The 18,542-nt window shown below is 45.5% G+C and overlaps 1 protein-coding gene across 1 annotated transcript; it reads left to right on the top strand.

Annotated features, from left to right (window-relative positions):
- The first annotated feature begins 16,501 nt into the window (after nt 1–16,501).
- On the top strand, nt 16,502–17,908 carry LOC104663428 (putative tripartite motif-containing protein 75). Its single transcript, XM_010364583.2, has one exon. It carries the CDS (start codon nt 16,502–16,504, stop codon nt 17,906–17,908), a length of 1,407 nt encoding a protein of 468 aa, XP_010362885.2.
- Nucleotides 17,909–18,542: the final 634 nt, after the last annotated feature.

Here is an 18,542-nt window from a genome sequence, read left to right on the forward strand (position 1 = left end):
TCCCCCTCAATGACAGCAATGAAAAGGAGGAGAAAACAGGAATTAGTGAAATCCTGATGAATGTTGAATGCTGATTGATGGAAATATGGGATTATTTGATTATGTATTTATTTTTATTTTATTTATTTATTTATTTATTTATTTATTTATTTATTTTGAGATGGAGTCTCACTCTGTCCCCAGGCTGGAGTGCAATGGTGCAATCTCGGCTCACCACAACCTCCACCTCCCAGGTTCAAGTGATTCTCCTGCCTCAGCCTCCTGAGTAGCTGGGATTACAGACATTGACCACCACCCCTGGCTAATTTTGTATTTTTAGTAGAGATGGCATTTCTCCATGTTGGTCAGGCTGATCTCGAACTCCCAATCTTAGGTGATCCGCCCACCTCAGCCTCCCAAAATGTTGGGATTACAGGCATGAGCCACCAGGCCCAGTGCCTGGAGACATTTCTACTGTTACCTTACCACTGAGGTAAAGTATCTCCATGATTACCTCCAGTATCTCCATGATTACCTTCATCTACCCCCGAGAGATTGGGCCTGCCACTCGACACCGGAGCCGTCCAGAGACTGGCAGGCCTTGGCCTGAAGGTCTGTAGGGTGAGTGACCTGCAAGACTCACAAAAGGTGAAGCCGACAGAGATACCTACCGACTGAGTGCTGTGCCCCCTGGTGCCAACAAGAAAGCTGAGGCTGGGGCTGGGTCAGCAACTGATTTCCAGTTTACAGGCGGATTTGGTCATGGATGTAGTCAGCCACCTCAGTAAAACTGGAGAAGATTATTTTGCAATGAATGAATTTACAGTCAATAAAAAAAAGAAAAGGAGATCTTGTCATTTGTGACAACATGGGCGGACCTGGAGGACGTTATGCTGAATGAAATAAGCCAGACACAGAAATAAAACTATGGCAGCTGGGCGTGGTGCCTCATGCCTGTAATCCTTGCACTTGGGGAGGCTGAGGAGGGTGGATCATGAGGTCAAGAGATCAAGACCATCCTCGCCAACATGGTGAAACCCCGTCTCCACTAAAAATACAAAAATTAGCCAGGCGTGGCAGTGTGTGCCTGTAGTCTCAGCTACTTGGGAAGCTGAGGGAGTAGAATCACCTGAACCCAGGAGGCAGAGATTACAGTGAGCCGAGACCACGCCACTGCACTCCAGCCTGGGTGACAGAGCGAGACTCCGTCTCAAAAGCAAAACAAAAAATAAATAAATAAAACTAGCGTGATCTCACATATATGTGAAATCTTAAAAGACTGAATACATAGAAGCAGGGAGTAGAATGGTGGTCAACGGGGGCTGGGAGGCGGAGAGTGGGGAGATGTTGGTAAAATGGCACAAAGTTACTGTTATACCTGCTGTACGAGTATAGTCTCCTTCACTCAGATGATCACTACTTAGACCAAGCTTGTCTAACCCACAACCCGCAGGCTGCATGCGTCCTAAAACAGCTTTGAGTGTAGCCCAACATAAATTCATAAACTTTCTTAAAACATGAGATTTTTTTGCATTTATTTATTTATTTATTTTTTATTTATTTAGAGTCTTGCTCTGTCGCCCAGGCTGGAGTTCAGTGGAGTGATCTCGGCTCACTGCAACCTCCACGTCCACCGTATCTCGGCTTACTGCAACCTCTGCCTCCGGGTTCAAGTGATTCTCCTACCTCAGCCTCCTGAGTGGCTGGGATTACAGGCGTGCTGCCACCACACCCGGCTAATTTTTGTATTTTTAGTAGAGACGGGGTTTAACCATGTTGGTCAGGGTGGTCTCGAATGCGTGACCTTGTGATCTGCCTGCCTCTGCCCAAAGTGCTGGGATTACAGGTGTGAGCCACCATGCCCCGCCCATTTTTGCATTTTTTTTTTTAAGGTCATCAGCTGTTTGTTAATGTTAATGCAATTGTCCAAGACAATTCTTCCAATGTGGCCCAGAGAAGCCAAAAGATTGGTTACCCCTGATTTAGACTGAGGCCTTAGCTTGATCTTAGCCATTTCCCCAGGGAGCCTTCACTGGCCGGGTCACACTAGGGGAGGTAAGCCCGTCATCTGCTCCTGTAGGCCACTGTTCTGTGGCATCAGAACACCCAGGACTGCTGGGCGCAGTGGTTCATGCCTATAATCTCACACTTTAGGAGGCCAGGAAAATCGCTTGAGCCCAGGAGTTTGAGAGATCATCCTGGGCAACACAGTGAGACCCCTGCCTCTACAAAAACATGGAAAAAATTAGCCGGGCATGGTGGCCCATGCGTGTAGTCTCAGCTACTCGGTAGGTTGAAGTTTGGGGATCACTTGAGACTGGGATTTGTAAGAGACTGCAATGATCCCTAATTGTGCCACCACCGCATTCCACCGCCCAGGTGAGGCGACAGAGTGAGACCCTGTCTCAAAACAAACAAACAACAGCAAAAAAACCCACTCAGGACACCTAGTAAAATGACTCTTGCAGTGTCTGTCCTATGACTAGATTTATAAACACCCTCCTCAGTGAAAGCAGAGACTGAAGCTATCCAACCATTTGACCAAAGCCTTAGTTAGCATAGTATCTTGTACTGTAATTGCTTATAAACAATTGAAACTAATGAAAGGAATGCCACAAGACACAGCTGAGGGCACTGAAGAAAGTGCTGTGTTTTAAAGGAAAGATCTTTGACCCTGGAGGGGAAATGACATAAATAGAACACTCAGAGGTAATGGGAAGACTGGCTGCCTAGCTGGCCTTATTTCATTTCTGTAGGTGAGAAGATGGCATGTCCGGCCCCCTGCTGGCTCCCCTCCCCCAAAGGCTCCTCTTCCTATCAAGTTAACTGCATTTTTTTTCCCTCCCACACTTAATGACCACCCATCCCTCCAGGCCCCATTTTCTCTTTTCCTCCCTTCCACACCCTGGGCACCCCAAATCACTCTACTTAGGCAGACTGGAGCTGTAATAAAAGCAAACTATTTGGATTCAAGTAGACGTTACATGGGTTGGAATCCAGACTTACTGCTTACTTCCTACCAGTGTAACCTGGTTGAGATAAATCATTTAACCTTCTAGCTGACAAGGATTCAGGATACAAGGAAAACACCCATCACCTCCCTGCCTTTTTGGAAAGACAGGAAGAATGTAGAAAGCTAATGGGATATTTTGGTATTAAATAACACAGAGTTCTTTGGACACAAAAATTCAAGATCTTCCAAACACTGATTTGCATTTTTTGTCCTTAGGTCTGTTTGGTTTTCGGGCTGCTGATTATACTGAATGTTGTGCATAATGGACCATAGGTGAACAAGGCTGCCTTGGAAGTCTTTTCCTTATATGTAAATTCTATTTATATATAAAACTTAGAGACAGGTCTCTGTAGCACAGGCTGGAGTGCAGTGTCGAGACTAGCTCACACCAGGCGCGGTGGCTCATGCCTGTAATCCTAGAGGCTGAGGTGGGCAGATTGCCTGAGCTCAGGAGTTCAAGACCAGCCTCAGCAACATGGAGAAACCTCGCCTCTACTAAAAAGAAACGAAAAGAAGGCCGGGCGCGGTGGCTCAAGCCTGTAATCCCAGCACTTTGGGAGGCCGAGACGGGCGGATCACGAGGTCAGGAGATCGAGATCCATCCTGGCTAACACGGTGAAACCCCGTCTCTACTAAAAAGACAAAAAACTAGCCGGGCGAGGTGGCGGCGCCTGTAGTCCCAGCTACTCAGGAGGCTGAGGCAGGAGAATGGCGTGAACCCGGGAGGCGGAGCTTGCAGTGAGCTGAGATCTGGCCACTGCACTCCAGTCTGGGTGACAGAGCGAGACTCCGTCTCAAAAAAAAAAAAAAAAAAAAAAAAAAAAAGAAAAGGAAGGAAAAGAGAAAAGGAATCCTTGCCGAAATTGCAAGGAATTTTCCCATAGCCTTATATTTAATGTAAAAATTTTAAAACAGCCTAGATATTGAGAGTGATTTAATAAATTATACTGTACTTACATGATGCTGTATGACCCTAAGAGGTACTAAATAGAGTATATATATATAGAGAGAATATATACATACAGTATATAGAGTATATATATATAGTGTGTATATATATATATAAATAGAGTATGTGTGTGTATATATATATATATAAAGAGAGAGAGTACTAAATATATTCTCTAGAAAAAGGTTTACAATATACTTTTTGAAAAAATATACTGCTGCTGAGGCTGGAGGATGTCTTAAGCCCAGGAGTTCAAGACCAGTCTGGACAACTTAGCGAGACTGTCTCTATGATAAAAAAAGTTAGCCAGAATGGTGGTCCATGCCTGTAGTACCAGCTACTTGGGAGTCTGAAGAGGGAGGATTGCTTGAGCCCAAGAGCTTGAGGCTGCAGTGAGCCATGATAGCAACACTGCACCCTAGCCTGGGCGACAGAGTGACACTCCCTCTCTAAAAAAACGAAAAGAATGTCTCAATATACATACTTTAGAATATGATTACAATCATCCTTCGGTATCTGCAGAGGATTGGCTCCAGGACTCCCTTGGATAACAAAATTCAGATGGATTCTCAGATCCCTTACAGTTTGCCTCAATATGGGGGGTTCTGCCTCACCTGATGGAAAATATTCCATTAGTGATTGGTTGAATCCTGGGATACAGACTTTGATTTCCAGATGGTACAGAAAAAAGAAAAGAGAAGAATCCCGGGATGCAGAACTTGGCAGATACTGAGGGCTGACTGTATTTTTGGGTGATAGTATTATGATTTCCTATTCTGTATGTTTAGATATTTTTATACTATGATGTTTGTGTAAAAATAATATAGATATTAATTCCATATATTCCATATATTTACATATATTCTTATTTTTTCTGTACTTGCTTTTTTTTTTTTTTAAATTATAAGAAATGTCAAAGCCAGGCAGAGTGACTCATGCCTGTAATCCCAGAGCATTGGGAGGCTGAGGCAGGAGGTTCACTTGAGACCAGGACTTCAAGACCAGCCTGGGCAGTATACTGAGACCCTTGTCTCTACAAAAAATGGAAAAAAAAAAGAAAAAAACCGCCTGGTGTGGTGGTGTGCACCTGTAGTCCCAGCTACTCGAGTGGCTGAGGCAGGAGGATCACTTGAGCCCAGGAGATAGAGACTGCAGTAAGTCATGATTGCACCACTGCACTCCAGCCTGGGTGACAGAGCGAGGTCCTGTCTATAAAACCAAGTACTTAAACCCAATTTTATAAAAGGAAATTTCAATCATATGTGCAAGTAAAAAGAATAGCAAAGATCTCTTGAATCACTCATTTTCAACAGTCACATACATGTGGCCAATCTTGTTTTATCTGCCCTTGCTGGTCCTGACCTCCTATACTTAGACTCTTTTATGGTTAATCATATCATTTGAAGACATCATGTCATTTGATCCAAAGATACTTCAGCATATCTCTCTAAAGGATAAAGAGTCTTTTTTAAAATAACGGTAATATAGCCTGTAGTCCCAGCTGCTTTGGGGGCTGAAATGGGAGGACCACTTGAGCCTGGGAAGTCGAGGCTGCAGTGAACAGTGTTTGCATCACCACATCCAGCCTTTTTGACAAAAGTGAGACCCTGTCTCAAAAAATGAAATAAAATAAAATAACAGTAATAGGCCAGATGTGGTGGCTCATGCCTGTAATCCCAGCACTTTGGGAGGTTGACGTGGGAGTGTCAGAGGTGTCTGAACCAGAGCAACTCCATTTTGAGTAGGGGCTGAGTAAACTAAGGCTGATATCTACGGGACTACATTCCCAGATGCTTACTCGTTGTAAGACATTGTATGAGATAGGAGGTCGGCACAAGATACAGGCCATAAAGACCTTCCTGATAAAGCAGTTTGCAGTAAGTAACCCGGCCAAAACCCACCAAAACCGAGATGGCGATGAGAGTGACCTCTGGTTATCCTCACTGCTACACTCCCATTAGTGCCGTGACAGTTTACAAATTCCATGGCAACATCAGGAAGTTATTCTATATGGTTTAAAAAGGGGAGACATGAATAATCCACCCCTTGTTTAGCATATTATCAAGAAATAACCATAAAAATGGGCAACCAGCAGCCCTTAGGGTGCTCTATAGAGTAGCCATTCTTTTATTCCTTTACTTTCTCAATGAACTTGCTTTTACTTTACGGACTCGCCCTGAATTCTTTCTTGCACGAGATCCAAGAACCCTCTCTTGGGATATGGATCGAGACCCACTCCAGTAACAGGAGGATCACTTGAGGCAGGAGTTCAAGACCAGCCTGGGCAATATATTGAGATCCCCATATCAAATTAAAAAAAAAGTAACAGTAATATAATAATCACTCTTTAAAAATTAAATGTAATTTCAGTATCATCACATATCTTTTCTCCTTTCAAATTCTGCAGGCTGCCTCAAAATTTGTGTGTTTTAGAGTTAGTTTGTTTAACTCAGGCTCCAAACAAGATTTACAGGTTAATGTATTCTTTTCTTAATACTAATAAGCAATGCCAGGGGGTAACTGTGATCAAGTATATATGCACGCATGTCCTCATATTACAGGTGAGAAAAATAAAATTCAAGGCGATTATAAATTACTTGCTCAGGGTTGTGGAGCTAATAAATGGCAGAGCATGACTGAAATAATTTAGAATCGGGAAAGATATTAGCAATCTATTGATGAGATATAGGCTTGGGTCCCTCTACAGATAAAAGGCAGTGTAAGTCCCCAGGGTGTGTCTGAGAGCACTCGGGGAGTATGTGAAGAGTGTTCTACAGCACTCTACAATCCTCTGATGGTCTTCATCTCTGTTCTTTTCCCAGAAAATATTAAACATTTAAAATATTTTAAAATTCTATTATAGTTTAGAGGATTGAAAACATTCAGTTTCACCTTTTTGTTTGTTTTTGAGGCAGAGTCTCGCTCTGTCGCCCAGGCTGGAGTGCAGTAGCATGATCTCGGCTCACTGCAACCTCCGCCTCCTGGGATTCTCCTGTCTCAGCCTCCCAAGTAGCTGGGATTATGGGCGTGCACTACCACGCCCGGCTAATTTTCTGTCTTTTTAGTAGAGATGGGGTTTCGCCGTGTTGCCCAGGTTGGTCTCCAACTCCTGAGGCGATCCGCCTGCCTCAGCCTCCCAAAGTGCTGGGATTACAGGCGTTGGCCACGTGCCTGGCCACTCAGTTTCATTTTTAAGACAGAACTCTTGAGGAAAGACAGAGACCCTCTCATATTGTTTTATATTGTTTTATACTCAGTACCTGCTTTAAGAAAAGACAAGAAAGTAAAACCAAAGACAGGCAGCCCGGCGCCAGGCCCGAAACCAGGCCTGAGCTTGCCTGGCCTAAACCCAGTAGTTAAAAATCAACTCATAACTTAGAAACTGATGTTATTCATAGATTCCAAACATTGTATAGAAGAACATTGTGAAACTCCCTGCCCTGTTCTGTTTCACTCTGACCACTGGTGCATGCAGCCCCTGTCACGTACCCCCTGCTCGCTCAAATCAATCACGACCCTTTCATGTGAAATCTTTAATGTTTTGAGCCCTCAAATTAAAAGGGACAGAATTTGTGCACTTGGGGAGCTCGGATTTTAAGGCAGTAGCTTGCCAATGCTCCCAGCTGAATAAAGCCCTTCCTTCTACAACTCGGTGTCTGAGAGGTTTTGTCTGCGGCTCCTCCTGCTACATTCTCACTCATTTTGGCATTAAAACCCCTTTGGCAGAAAAACTGCTGTATTTTGATTATTTCCTTTATAATCGTAGGGTGGGGCCAAAACCAAATGGAATCAGCTAATAGGTGGGAGGGACAGAATTGAGAAAGGATCACTTACCTCAGAAATGTAAATTAACCCAAATAATCTATTCTTTTACTTTGACTTCGGGCTCTGGGCTGATTACCTTTAGAAATTATAATGAGTGTTTATCTCTTGTCTCCCATTAGAGTCACTCTGGCCTTTGCCCAGGCACTCCACTGAAATGCTCCCACGCATTTTTTTTTTTTGAGACGGAGTCTCGCTCTGTCACCCAGACTGGAGTGCAGTGGCCGAATCTCGGCTCACTGCAATCTCCGCCTCCCGAGTTCACGCCATTCTCCTGCCTCAGCCTCCCGAGTAGCTGGGACTACAGGCGCCCGCCACCTTGCCTGGCTAGTTTTTTTGCATTTTTTAGTAGAGACAGGGTTTCACCCTGTTAGCCAGGATGGTCTTGATCTCTTGACCTCGTGATCCACCCGTCTCAGCCTCCCAAAGTGCTGGGATTACAGGCAGGAGCCACCGCGCCCCGCCTCCCACACATTTTTATCAGTCCCTTTACAGTTGTCCCTATTCCCTAGGAGCGGGCCCCTGCTGCAGGCCCCTGACAGCTGCCCCCTCGCTCTCTTTGGTCTCTGGGACAGATGACTCTTTCTCTGCCGTCCCCTTAGGACTCATGGTTTCTTGCAGATCTGTCCATGGCCAGTGTCGTCAATCTGTCTTCTGCTTTCACAGGACACACATGAAGCCAAACACAGCCCCCAAATTAGCATCCCAGGTGACAGCACTGGATTCTGAGGGGTGGAGGATGAGGGAGGACAGCCAGGGTCAGCTAACCAGGTGAGGGTTCCCAGGTGTCCTCAAGGAGGGTGTGTCAGAGCTCAGGGACACAGTGTGGGGCAGGACACCAGGACTTGATGGTGGATTTGTAGGGAGCAAGAGTATGAGGGAAATCAGAGATGTCTTGTTGATTTTCTGCTTCAAATACTAGGTGAACAAAGGTTCCATGTTCCATTGATTGAGGTGGACAAGACTGGGAGAGGGTCAGGTTTCTGGCTTCAGGGTTGAGGAGAAATCGAGATTCCTGTTTTGTTCTGTTTTGTTTTGTTTTTGAGACAGAGCCCCACTCTGTCACCCAGGCTGGAGTGCAGTAGCACCATCTCAGCTCACTGCAGCCTCCACCTCCTGGGTTCAAGCAATTCTCCCTGCCTCAGACTCCCGAATAGCTGGGATTACAGGTGCCCACCGCCACACCCAGCTAATTTTTTGTATTTTTCATAGAGATGGAGCTTCACCATGTTGTCCAGGCTTGTCTCAAACCCCTGACCTCAAGTGATCTGCCCGCCGAGGCTGCCCAAACTGCTGGGATTACAGGTGTAAGCCACTGCACCTGGCCATAAATTGATATGTTTAATATATATATTGAACACAATGCAATGTTTTAGCCTACAAAACCTTTTTGTTTCTCTGTTAAATCTTTTAAGATTATTATAAACATTTTTAAACTTCCACAAAGTAGAGAGTATAGATAATGAACCTCCATGCAGCCATTACCCAGTGTTGTTGTCTATACTCCAATTTAAAAATAACTTTTGCCGGGCGCGGTGGCTCAAGCCTGTAATCCCAGCACTTTGGGAGGCCGAGACGGGTGGATCACGAGGTCAGGAGATCGAGACCATCCTGGCTAACACGGTGAAACCCCGTCTCTACTAAAAAAAAATACAAAAAAAACTAGCCGGGTGAGGTGGCGGGCGCCTGTAGTCCCAGCTACTCCGGAGGCTGAGGCAGGAGAATGGCGTAAACCCGGGAGGCGGAGCTTGCAGTGAGCTGAGATCCTGCCACTGCACTCCAGCCTGGGCGACAGAGTAAGGCTCCGTCTCAAAAAAAAAAAAAAAAAAAAAAATCACTTTAGTTTGTTTTAGAGACAGAGTCTTGCGCTGTCACCCAGGCTGGAGTGCAGTGCTGTGATCACACTTCACTGCAGTCTAAAGGGATCCTCCCCCCTCTGCTTCCCAAAGAACTGGGATAAAAGGCATAAGCCACTGTGCCCAGGTAAAAATCACTCTAGAATTACTTTTTAAAATCCTATATGTGCTTGTAGTCCCAGCTACTCTGGAGGCAGAGGTGAGAGGATCGCTTGAGCCTGGAAAGTTGAGGACACAGTGAACTGTGACCACTGGACTCCAGCCTGAGTGACCAGCAAGACTGTCCCGCCCCCACAAAATAAGAATTACCTTTTATATGTAGTAGACAAATATAACTTTATAACCTGTAATCCCAGCACTTGGGGAGGCTAAGACAGGTGGATCACTTGAGGTCAGGAGTTCGAGACCAACCTGGCCAACATGGTGAAAGCCTGTTTCTACCAAAAATACAAAAATTAGCTGGGTGTGGTGGCTCATGCCTGTAATCCCATGTATTCTGGAGGCTGAAGCAGGAGAATCACTTGAACCCAGGAGGCAGAGGTTGCAGTGAGCTGAGATCCTGCTATAGTAGCAGGACAAGTCGCAGACAAAACCCCTCAGACGCCGAGTTAAAGAAGCAAGCGTTTTATTCGGCTGGGAGTGTCGGCAAGACTCCTGTCTCAAGAGCCGAGATCCCTGAGTGAGTAATTCCTATCCCTTTTAAGTGCTCACAACTCTAAGGGGTGTGCGTGAGAGGGTCGTGACTGATTGAGCAAGCAGGAGGTATGTGACTGCGGGCTGCATGCACCGGTAATTAGATCGGACCAAAACAGGATAGGAATTTTCACAGTGCTTTTCTATACAATGTCTGTAATCTATAGATAACCGATTAGATCAGGGGTCGATCTTCAACTACCAGGCCCAGGGTGCGGCGCCGGGCTGTCTGCCTGTGGATTTCATTTCTGCCTTTCAGTTTTTACTTCTTTCTTTGGAGGCAGAAATTGGGCATAAGACGCTATGAGGGTTGGTCTCCTCCTTTACTGCCACTGCACTCCAGCTTGGGTGACAGAGCCAGACTCTGTCTGGGAAAGATAGTCTGGCAAAAGAAAAGACTTTGGTTACTTTGCAAACATTTCCTTATACAATAAGGGTGCACCTGCGGGCCACTGCATGCTTTATGTGAGTACTCTCACTCTTTTTCGAGACAAGGTCTTCAACTCTGAGACCCAGGCTGGAGTGAAGTGACCCGATCTTGGCTTGCTGCAGTCTCAACCTCCCAGGCTCAAGCAACCATCCCACCTCAGCACCCCCAAGTAGCTGGGACTACAGGTGCCTGCCCCACCACCTGCGGCTACTTTTTGTACTTTTTGTAGAGATGGGGCTTCACCATGTTGCCCAGGCTGGTCTCGAACTCTTGAGCTCAAGTGATCCACCCGCCTCTGCCTCCCAGAGTGCTGGGATTACAGGCGCAAGTCACCCTGCCTGGCCGACATCCTCGCTGTTAATCTTCTGTAAGGAATATCTTTCAGCAGGTAGCCCAGTTGCAGGCTCTGGGTTGAAATCTCCTTTGGTCTTTCTCAACTTCTCTGTTCCTTTTCACTCATCTAAATAAGGCGGGCTCTGGTTATTTGCATGAGCAAATGCAAACCTGCCCTATTCAGTTATTACAAAAAAGACTCCAAAGTTCTCAGATCAAGGCCAAAGACACTTAAGTGCTTACAGGGAGGAAGCCTCCCCCACCCTCTCTTGCCCCTACCCCTCCCACTTCCAGGGGGAAGCTGGTCTTAGCTGGGTGGAGTCCTCACAGCTGCACTTTCCGTGTGTGTTTAGTTAGCACGTAGTGTGTGGCCGCTTGCACGGATAAAGGACCACCGCAGAGCTCCCCCTGCTCCAGGTAAGTTGGGAGGTGACGCTCTGTGGGTGCTGGAGGCTGGAGTGTAGTGAAGCCCGTGGCCTACTGAGGACCTGCTCTGTGCCTACAGGGAGCTTGCACTTCACAAGGGAACCCAAACTCGGCATCAGGTTATTTTATGTTTTTATTTTTATTCATTTTTTTGAGACGCAATCACGCTGTGCAACCCAGGTTGGAGTACACTGGGGTGATCTCGGCTAACTGCAACCTCTGCCTCCTGGGTTTAAGCGATTCTCCTGCCTGCGCCTTCCGAGTAGCTGGGATGACAGGCACTCTCCACCAGCCAGGCTAATTTTTGTATTTTTATTTTATTTATTTATTTATTTTGAGACAGAGTCTTGCTCTGTCGCCCAGGCTGGAGTGCAATGGGGCTATCTTGACTCACTGTAACCTCCACCTCCCGGGTTCAAGTGATTCTCCTGCCTCAGCCTCCCCAGTAGCTGGGACTACAGGCGCGTGCTACCACACCCAGCTAATTTTTGTATTTTTAGTAGAGACAGGGTTTCACCATGTTGGCCAGTATGGTCTCAATCTCCTGACCTCGTGATCCGCCCACCTCGACCTCCCAAAGTGCTGGGATTGCAGGCATGACCTACCGCGCCTGCGGCATAAGGTTATTTTAAAATGCATGCCATTTATTTATTACTGTTTCTGATTTATTTATTAGTTTTGTCCTAAGTCACCGTAATGCTTACTAAAAAAAGGTAAGCCCAGAGCCCACCCTGTCCTAAAGAGTCAGGAAAATGAGGTGACTGATATCTGTCTGGGAACATTCCCAGAAATGCTGGTCTGATGGCGAGTGTGGAATTACCTTCCAGGATGTAGCAGTGAGGGATGGTTTGTGTATAGAGTTGGGGGGGTGGTGGGAGGATTAGAGCCCTGATACGAGGCCCTGAGGTCCCCATCAGGCTGTTTATGGACTTGATCTTCCTTTATTTAACCACTATGCTTGCTTACAAAGGACAGACTAAGGCCAGGAGGGGTTAAATAGCTCCCCCAAGGCCACACAGTTAATAAGGGAACACCAGGAATCAAACTCAACCATTAAAAAAATTTTTTTTTTGGTAGAAACGGGGTCTCACTCTGTTGCCCAGAGCTGGTCTTGAATTCCTTGCGCTCAAGCGATCCTCCCAGCTCTGCTTCCCAAAGCACTAGTATTACAAGCGTGAGCCACTGTGCCTGGTAAGATAACTTTTTTTTTTTTTTTGCGATGGAGTTTCACTCTTGTTGTCCAGGCTGGAGTGCAGTGGCACAATCCTGACTCACCGCAACCTCCGCATCCAAGGTTCAAGCAATTTTCCTGCCTCAGCCTCCCAAGTAGCTGGGATTACAGGCATACACCACCATGCCTGGCTATTTTTGTATTTTTAGTAGAGACGGGGTTTCTCCATGTTGATCAGACTGGCCTCCAACTCCCCACCTCAGGTCATCCACCCACTTTGGCCTCCCAAAGTGCTGAGATTACAGGCCTGAGCCACCTCGCCTGGTGATAACTACATTTTACAAAGGAGAGGTGTTTGATACTGAACCTTGACGGAAAATGAGACCAGAGGGGAAGCCTGAGATCTGAACAAAGAGGAGGAGCTAAGGAAAGAAAATAGTGGCAGGACCTGAGCTTGGCAGGACTCTGGATCAGCTGTCCAGAGATGCCTCCGGGGAAGAGAAGTACACATACACTCTGCTCCAGAAATTTATACTTGATCAAGAAGTGTGCCGGGCATGGTGCTTCACGCCTGTAATCTCAGCACTTGGGAGGCCGATATATGTGGATCACGTGAGCCCAGGAGTTCCACACAAGCCTGAGTAACATAGTGAGACCCTGTCTCTCTCTCTCTTTTTTTTTTTTTTTTTGAGTCTCACTATATTGCTCAGGCTGGAGTGCAGTGGTGCGATCTCAGCTCATTGCAACCTCTGCCTCCTGGGTTCAAGCGACTCTCCCCCCTCAGCCTCTGGAGTAGCTGGAATTACAGGCATCAGCTATCCACACCCATCAACACCCAGCTAATTTTTGTATTTTTAGTAGAGATGGGGTTCCACCATGTTGGCCAGACTGGGAGACCCCATCTCTTTAAAATATATATATTTTCAGCTTGGTGAGGTGGCTTACACCTACAATCCCAACACTTTGAGAGGCCAGGAGTTCAAGAACAGCCTGGGCAATACAGCAAGACCCCATCTCTATTAAAAATAAATGTTAATAAAAATGATTGTTTTTAAAAAAGGAAGTGATTCCTCAGACCCTCCAGTAAGGGGGAACTCAGCAGACTTGAGTTGAGGGATCCCTGCATATTCCAAAGAAAGGTCTGTCTTCAGGACTTTCCCTTCACTGGATCCTGGGAGTAATTTCTGAGGCCGTGGACTATACTGTCTGATAAAAGTGTGTTTTTATTACTGAGGCCTTGGACCACAGGGATTGATAAGAGAGTGTTTCTGAAACCTTTCTGGGCATGCTCACATAATAGACAGTCTATGTACAATGTCTGTTTTCTTTTTCTTTCTTTCTCTCTCTTTTTTATTTTTTATTTTTTTTGAGACAGTCTTGCTCTGTCACCCAGGCTGGTGTGCAGTGGTGCGATCTTGACTCACTGCAACCTCCACCTCCCAGGTTCAAGTCATTCTCCTGCCTCAGCCTCCCAAGTAGCTGGGATTATAGGCGCCCGCCACCATGTCTGGCTAATTTTTTCATATTTTTAGTAGAGAACGGGTTTCACCATTTGGGGCAGGCTGGTCTCAAACTCCTGACCTTGGTCATCTGCCCGCCTTGGCCTCCCAAAGTGCTGGGATTATAGGCGTGAGCCACCGCCCCCGGCCAGTCCATTTTCTAAAATACAAAATTCTGAATGTGGTGGCCCCTTGGTCCAAGGGGAAGAGATGATAGCTGCGAACAGAGTGAAAAACAGGTGGAAGGAGTAGGAAGATGCCTGCTTTTTTTTAATCCTAGGATATATTGTGTGCATCAATATATTTGGTGCTATTATTTTTCTTTAAAATCTGCTTGATACTGCCTTGTATAGAATGTATGTTACACACATGTAATATAGTTTATTCTGCCAATACTGACTAGACATTTTCCAATGCTTCCTCTTTTTTGAAGTTTAAACTAGTACAGAAAATAACATTTTCAGCCTGGTGCAGTGGCTCACACCTGTAATCCTCACATTTTGGGAGGGTGAGACAGGAGGATTGCTTGAATTCAGGAATTTGAGATCAGACCGAGTGACGTGGCGAGACCTCTAGAAAAAATTACAAGAAATTAGACTTGAGTGAGCCATGATCATGCCACTGAGGGACCAGAAGAGACCCTGTCTCAACAACAACAACAACAACAACAACAATCTTTGTATATATGTTTGAATATTTGTTCAAGTCATATGCATTTTTATAGGATTAGCATTGTCGAATTACAATGGCAAAGGAAAAACTTTTAAAGTATTTTTTTGTTTTTTGTTTGTTTGCTTTTGAGATAGCCTCTGGCTCTGTCACCCAGGCTGGAGTGCAGTGGCGCAATCTCAGCTCACTGCAACCGCCGCCTCCTGGGTTCAAGCGATTCTTGTGTCTCAGCCTCCCAAGTTGCTGAGATTACAGGCATGTGCCACCATGCCAGGCCAATTTTTTTGTATTTTTAGTAGAGACAGGCTTTCACCATGTTGGCCAGGCTGGGGTCGAACTCCTGAACTCAAATGACCCTCCCGCCTCGGCCTCCCAAAGAGCTGGGATTACAGGTGTGAGGCACCAAGCTCAGCCTTTGTTTCCATTTCACAGTCTACAGTGTTGGAATATCTACATAACTGTTTCTCCTGTGCGCCTTTGGGGAGCATGGTATTTGGCATTTAGACATAATGGCATTTTAATAGTAAATACTGAAAGTATTTTTCCACATTTTGTTTATGTTCAATGTGTTATCTCATTGGGTTTTATTTCACAAATACATAGGTCTTCTGTGGCCTATTCAACTGTAGAGAAGCAAGGATGCAAGAGCAAGGTAAATTTGGTAGATGTGATCTTAAGCCATCAGAGACTTTTTTGTTTTTTTCTAATTAGAGACAAAGTCTCACTCTGTCACCCAGGCTGGAGTGCAGTGCCACAATGACAGCTCACTGGAGCTCACTGGAGCCTTGACCTCCATGGCTCAACAATTCCTCCTGCATCAGCCTCCCAAGTAGTTGGGACTACAGGTGCGCACCATCACACCCAACTAATTTTTTTTTAATTTTTTTTTTTTTTTTTTTGTAGAGACGGTCTCACTCTATGTTGCCCAGGCTAGAAATATCTTATCAAGACAAAAGTTTAAAGGGAGATTGTCATCATTTACCTAATTCCAAGAATTTGGGATGTAAAGCAAATTTCTCCAAGTTAAAGATATAGGTAACCGAGGCGGTATTTTAATTTGGGCGGTCTCTATGCCTCGGGGCCTAAGCTGTTCCCACAACCCCAGTTAGGATGACTGGTGAGTAGACGGGATGTGGGGATTGTGGTATCAAGTATGTGGAATGGCTGGGGCACAATAATAAAGGCACGGAAATAAAAGACTGGGGCTAGGGGAGGATAACTTGTATTTGGCTAGAACGTGGTAGAGGTTAGGACCACCTGAAGTAAATTCAGGTTTGTTTCATCTTGTTTTGTTCTTAAGAAAGGAATATCTTCTCACCCACAGCAACCAATGATTTGAGGCAACAGCTGTTTTCCTAACAGCTGCTTAGCTTGGCATCATTTTCTCTGAGCAGCCAAAGACTGAAAGAGTTGTGACTGTGACTGCCAGCAGACTGTGTGTGGGACTCCTTTTGGCAGTTAGAATTAAAGGATCCAAAGATTCAAAGAACTTCAAAGGCTGCCACCAATGTGAGAAACCAGTGGGACTGTAGTGAGGTCATCAGCTGTCTCCAGGAAGGACAGTGAGATCTGAGAGCATATCTGCTTCTCACTGAAGAGTACCCACGAGCTCAGCCTCTTGAAGAAAGCCCACCTTGGTCCAGACCTTCACTGACAGCCCAATGGCAGTGGCAGCAGCTCTGACCGGACTCCAAGCAGAAGCCAAGTGCTCCATCTGTCTGGATTACCTGCGTGACCCCGTCACCATCGAATGTGGGCACAACTTCTGTCGTTCCTGCATCCAACAGTCCTGGCTGGATCTACAGGAATTGTTCCCTTGCCCTGTCTGTCGTCACCAATGTCAAGAGGGGCACTTCAGGAGCAACACTCAGCTGGGAAGGATGATTGAAATTGCCAAGCTACTCCAGAGCACCAAGGGCAATAAAAGGAGGCAGGAAGAGACAACCTTGTGCGAGAAACACAACCAGCCCCTGAGCGTTTTCTGCAAGGAGGACCTGGTGGTGTTGTGTCCCCTGTGCACTCAGCCCCCTGACCACCAGGGCCACCATGTGAGGCCCATAGAGAAAGCTGCCATTCATTATAGGAAAAGATTCTGCAGTTACGTCCAGCCCCTGAAAAAGCAGTTGGCAGACCTCCAAAAATTAATAAACACTCAAAGCAAAAAGCCCTTAGAACTGAGAGAGATGGTGGAAAATCAAAGGCAGGAATTATCCTCTGAATTTGAGCACCTCAACCAGTTTTTAGACCGTGAACAACAGGCAGTTCTCTCCAGATTAGCTGAAGAAGAGAAGGACAACCAACAGAAACTCAGTGCAAACATAACAGCATTTTCAAACTACAATGCCACACTCAAAAACCAGTTAAGTAAGGTAGTAGAGCTCAGCGAGCTGTCTGAACTGCAATTGCTGTCACAAATTAAAATTTTCTATGAGTCTGAAAATGAGAGTAGCCCATCGATCTTTTCAATTCATTTAAAGAGAGATGGCTGCAGTTTTCCTCCCCAGTATTCTGCTCTGCAGAGAATTATAAAGAAATTTAAAGCAGATATAGTTCTAGACCCTGAAACAGCACACCCTAACCTGATTGTATCTGAAGATAAAAAATGTGTGAGATTTACAAAGAGAAAACAAAAGGTTCCTAGTTTCCCAAAAAGATTTACAGTCAAGCCAGTTGTTCTAGGTTTTCCAAGTTTTTATTCTGGCAGGCATTTCTGGGAGATTGAAGTGGGGGATAAGTCAGAATGGGCTATTGGCATTTGCAAAGATTCTCTTCCCACAAAGGCCAGGAGACCCTCATCAGCCTCGCAGGAATGTTGGAGAATTGAGCTGCAAGATGACGGCTATCGTGCACCAGGGGCTTTTCCAACCCCTCTATTGTTAGAGGTGAAAGCCAGGGCCATTGGCATTTTCCTGGACTATGAGATGGGTGAGATCTCATTCTATAACATGGCTGAGAAATCTCACATCTGTACTTTCACTGACACTTTTACTGGACATCTTCGGCCTTATTTCTATGTAGGACCAGATTCACAACCTCTCAGAATCTGTACAGGGACAGTTTGTGAATGAAAACCCACCTGTTAGGCTGAATTATTTTACTACTTGTCGATTTTTTTTTAATGGAAGATGCAGAGGCTATTGTATTAATATATCTAGGAATATAATCCCTCTAGTATTTTTCTTTCACAGTTTCCAAGAAGAAAACTTTATGTTGCTCTAACAACTGTCCATAAAACAGGGCTAAGAATGGCTCCCTCCCGGGAATGTCGTGGGGGTTACCTATCATGTGCATGGACCTGGCACATTACTGAGTATAAGGGTGATTATTTCTGTTTTTCAGAAAGTGAAGATGGAGCTTGCAAAGGATGAACCAGAATAAACTTATCAATTTTGTCTCCTCTGTATAAAGGTTGGATTGTGCTATTCCTGACACATACTAAGCAGGGAGCAGGTTGTAACCCTTAGTTAAACCACAGGGCACAATTTAAAGGGGTGGAGTGGGCAACACAGGGAGAGGGTAAGCATTTTTAGCCTTTAACATGTGAGGCTTTGACAGTTTTTTCTGTTATCCCCAGAAGCCACCTACTGGTGGCACTCACTACATTAGGTTTCTGCTCCCATAATTTTCATTTCTTCCTGTATTCTTTGCTATTGTGCATAGTACTTTGGAATACAGTGACTTATTATGACACTGGAGAGAACT

This window comes from Rhinopithecus roxellana, chromosome 2 (genome assembly GCF_007565055.1).
Source record: "Rhinopithecus roxellana isolate Shanxi Qingling chromosome 2, ASM756505v1, whole genome shotgun sequence".
NCBI classification, from domain to species: Eukaryota; Metazoa; Chordata; class Mammalia; order Primates; family Cercopithecidae; genus Rhinopithecus; species Rhinopithecus roxellana.

Excerpts from the sequence above, each read along its gene's own strand:
- LOC104663428 (XM_010364583.2), top strand. The coding sequence starts at position 16,502 with ATGGCAGTGGCAGCAGCTCTGACCGGACTCCAAGCAGAAGCCAAGTGC.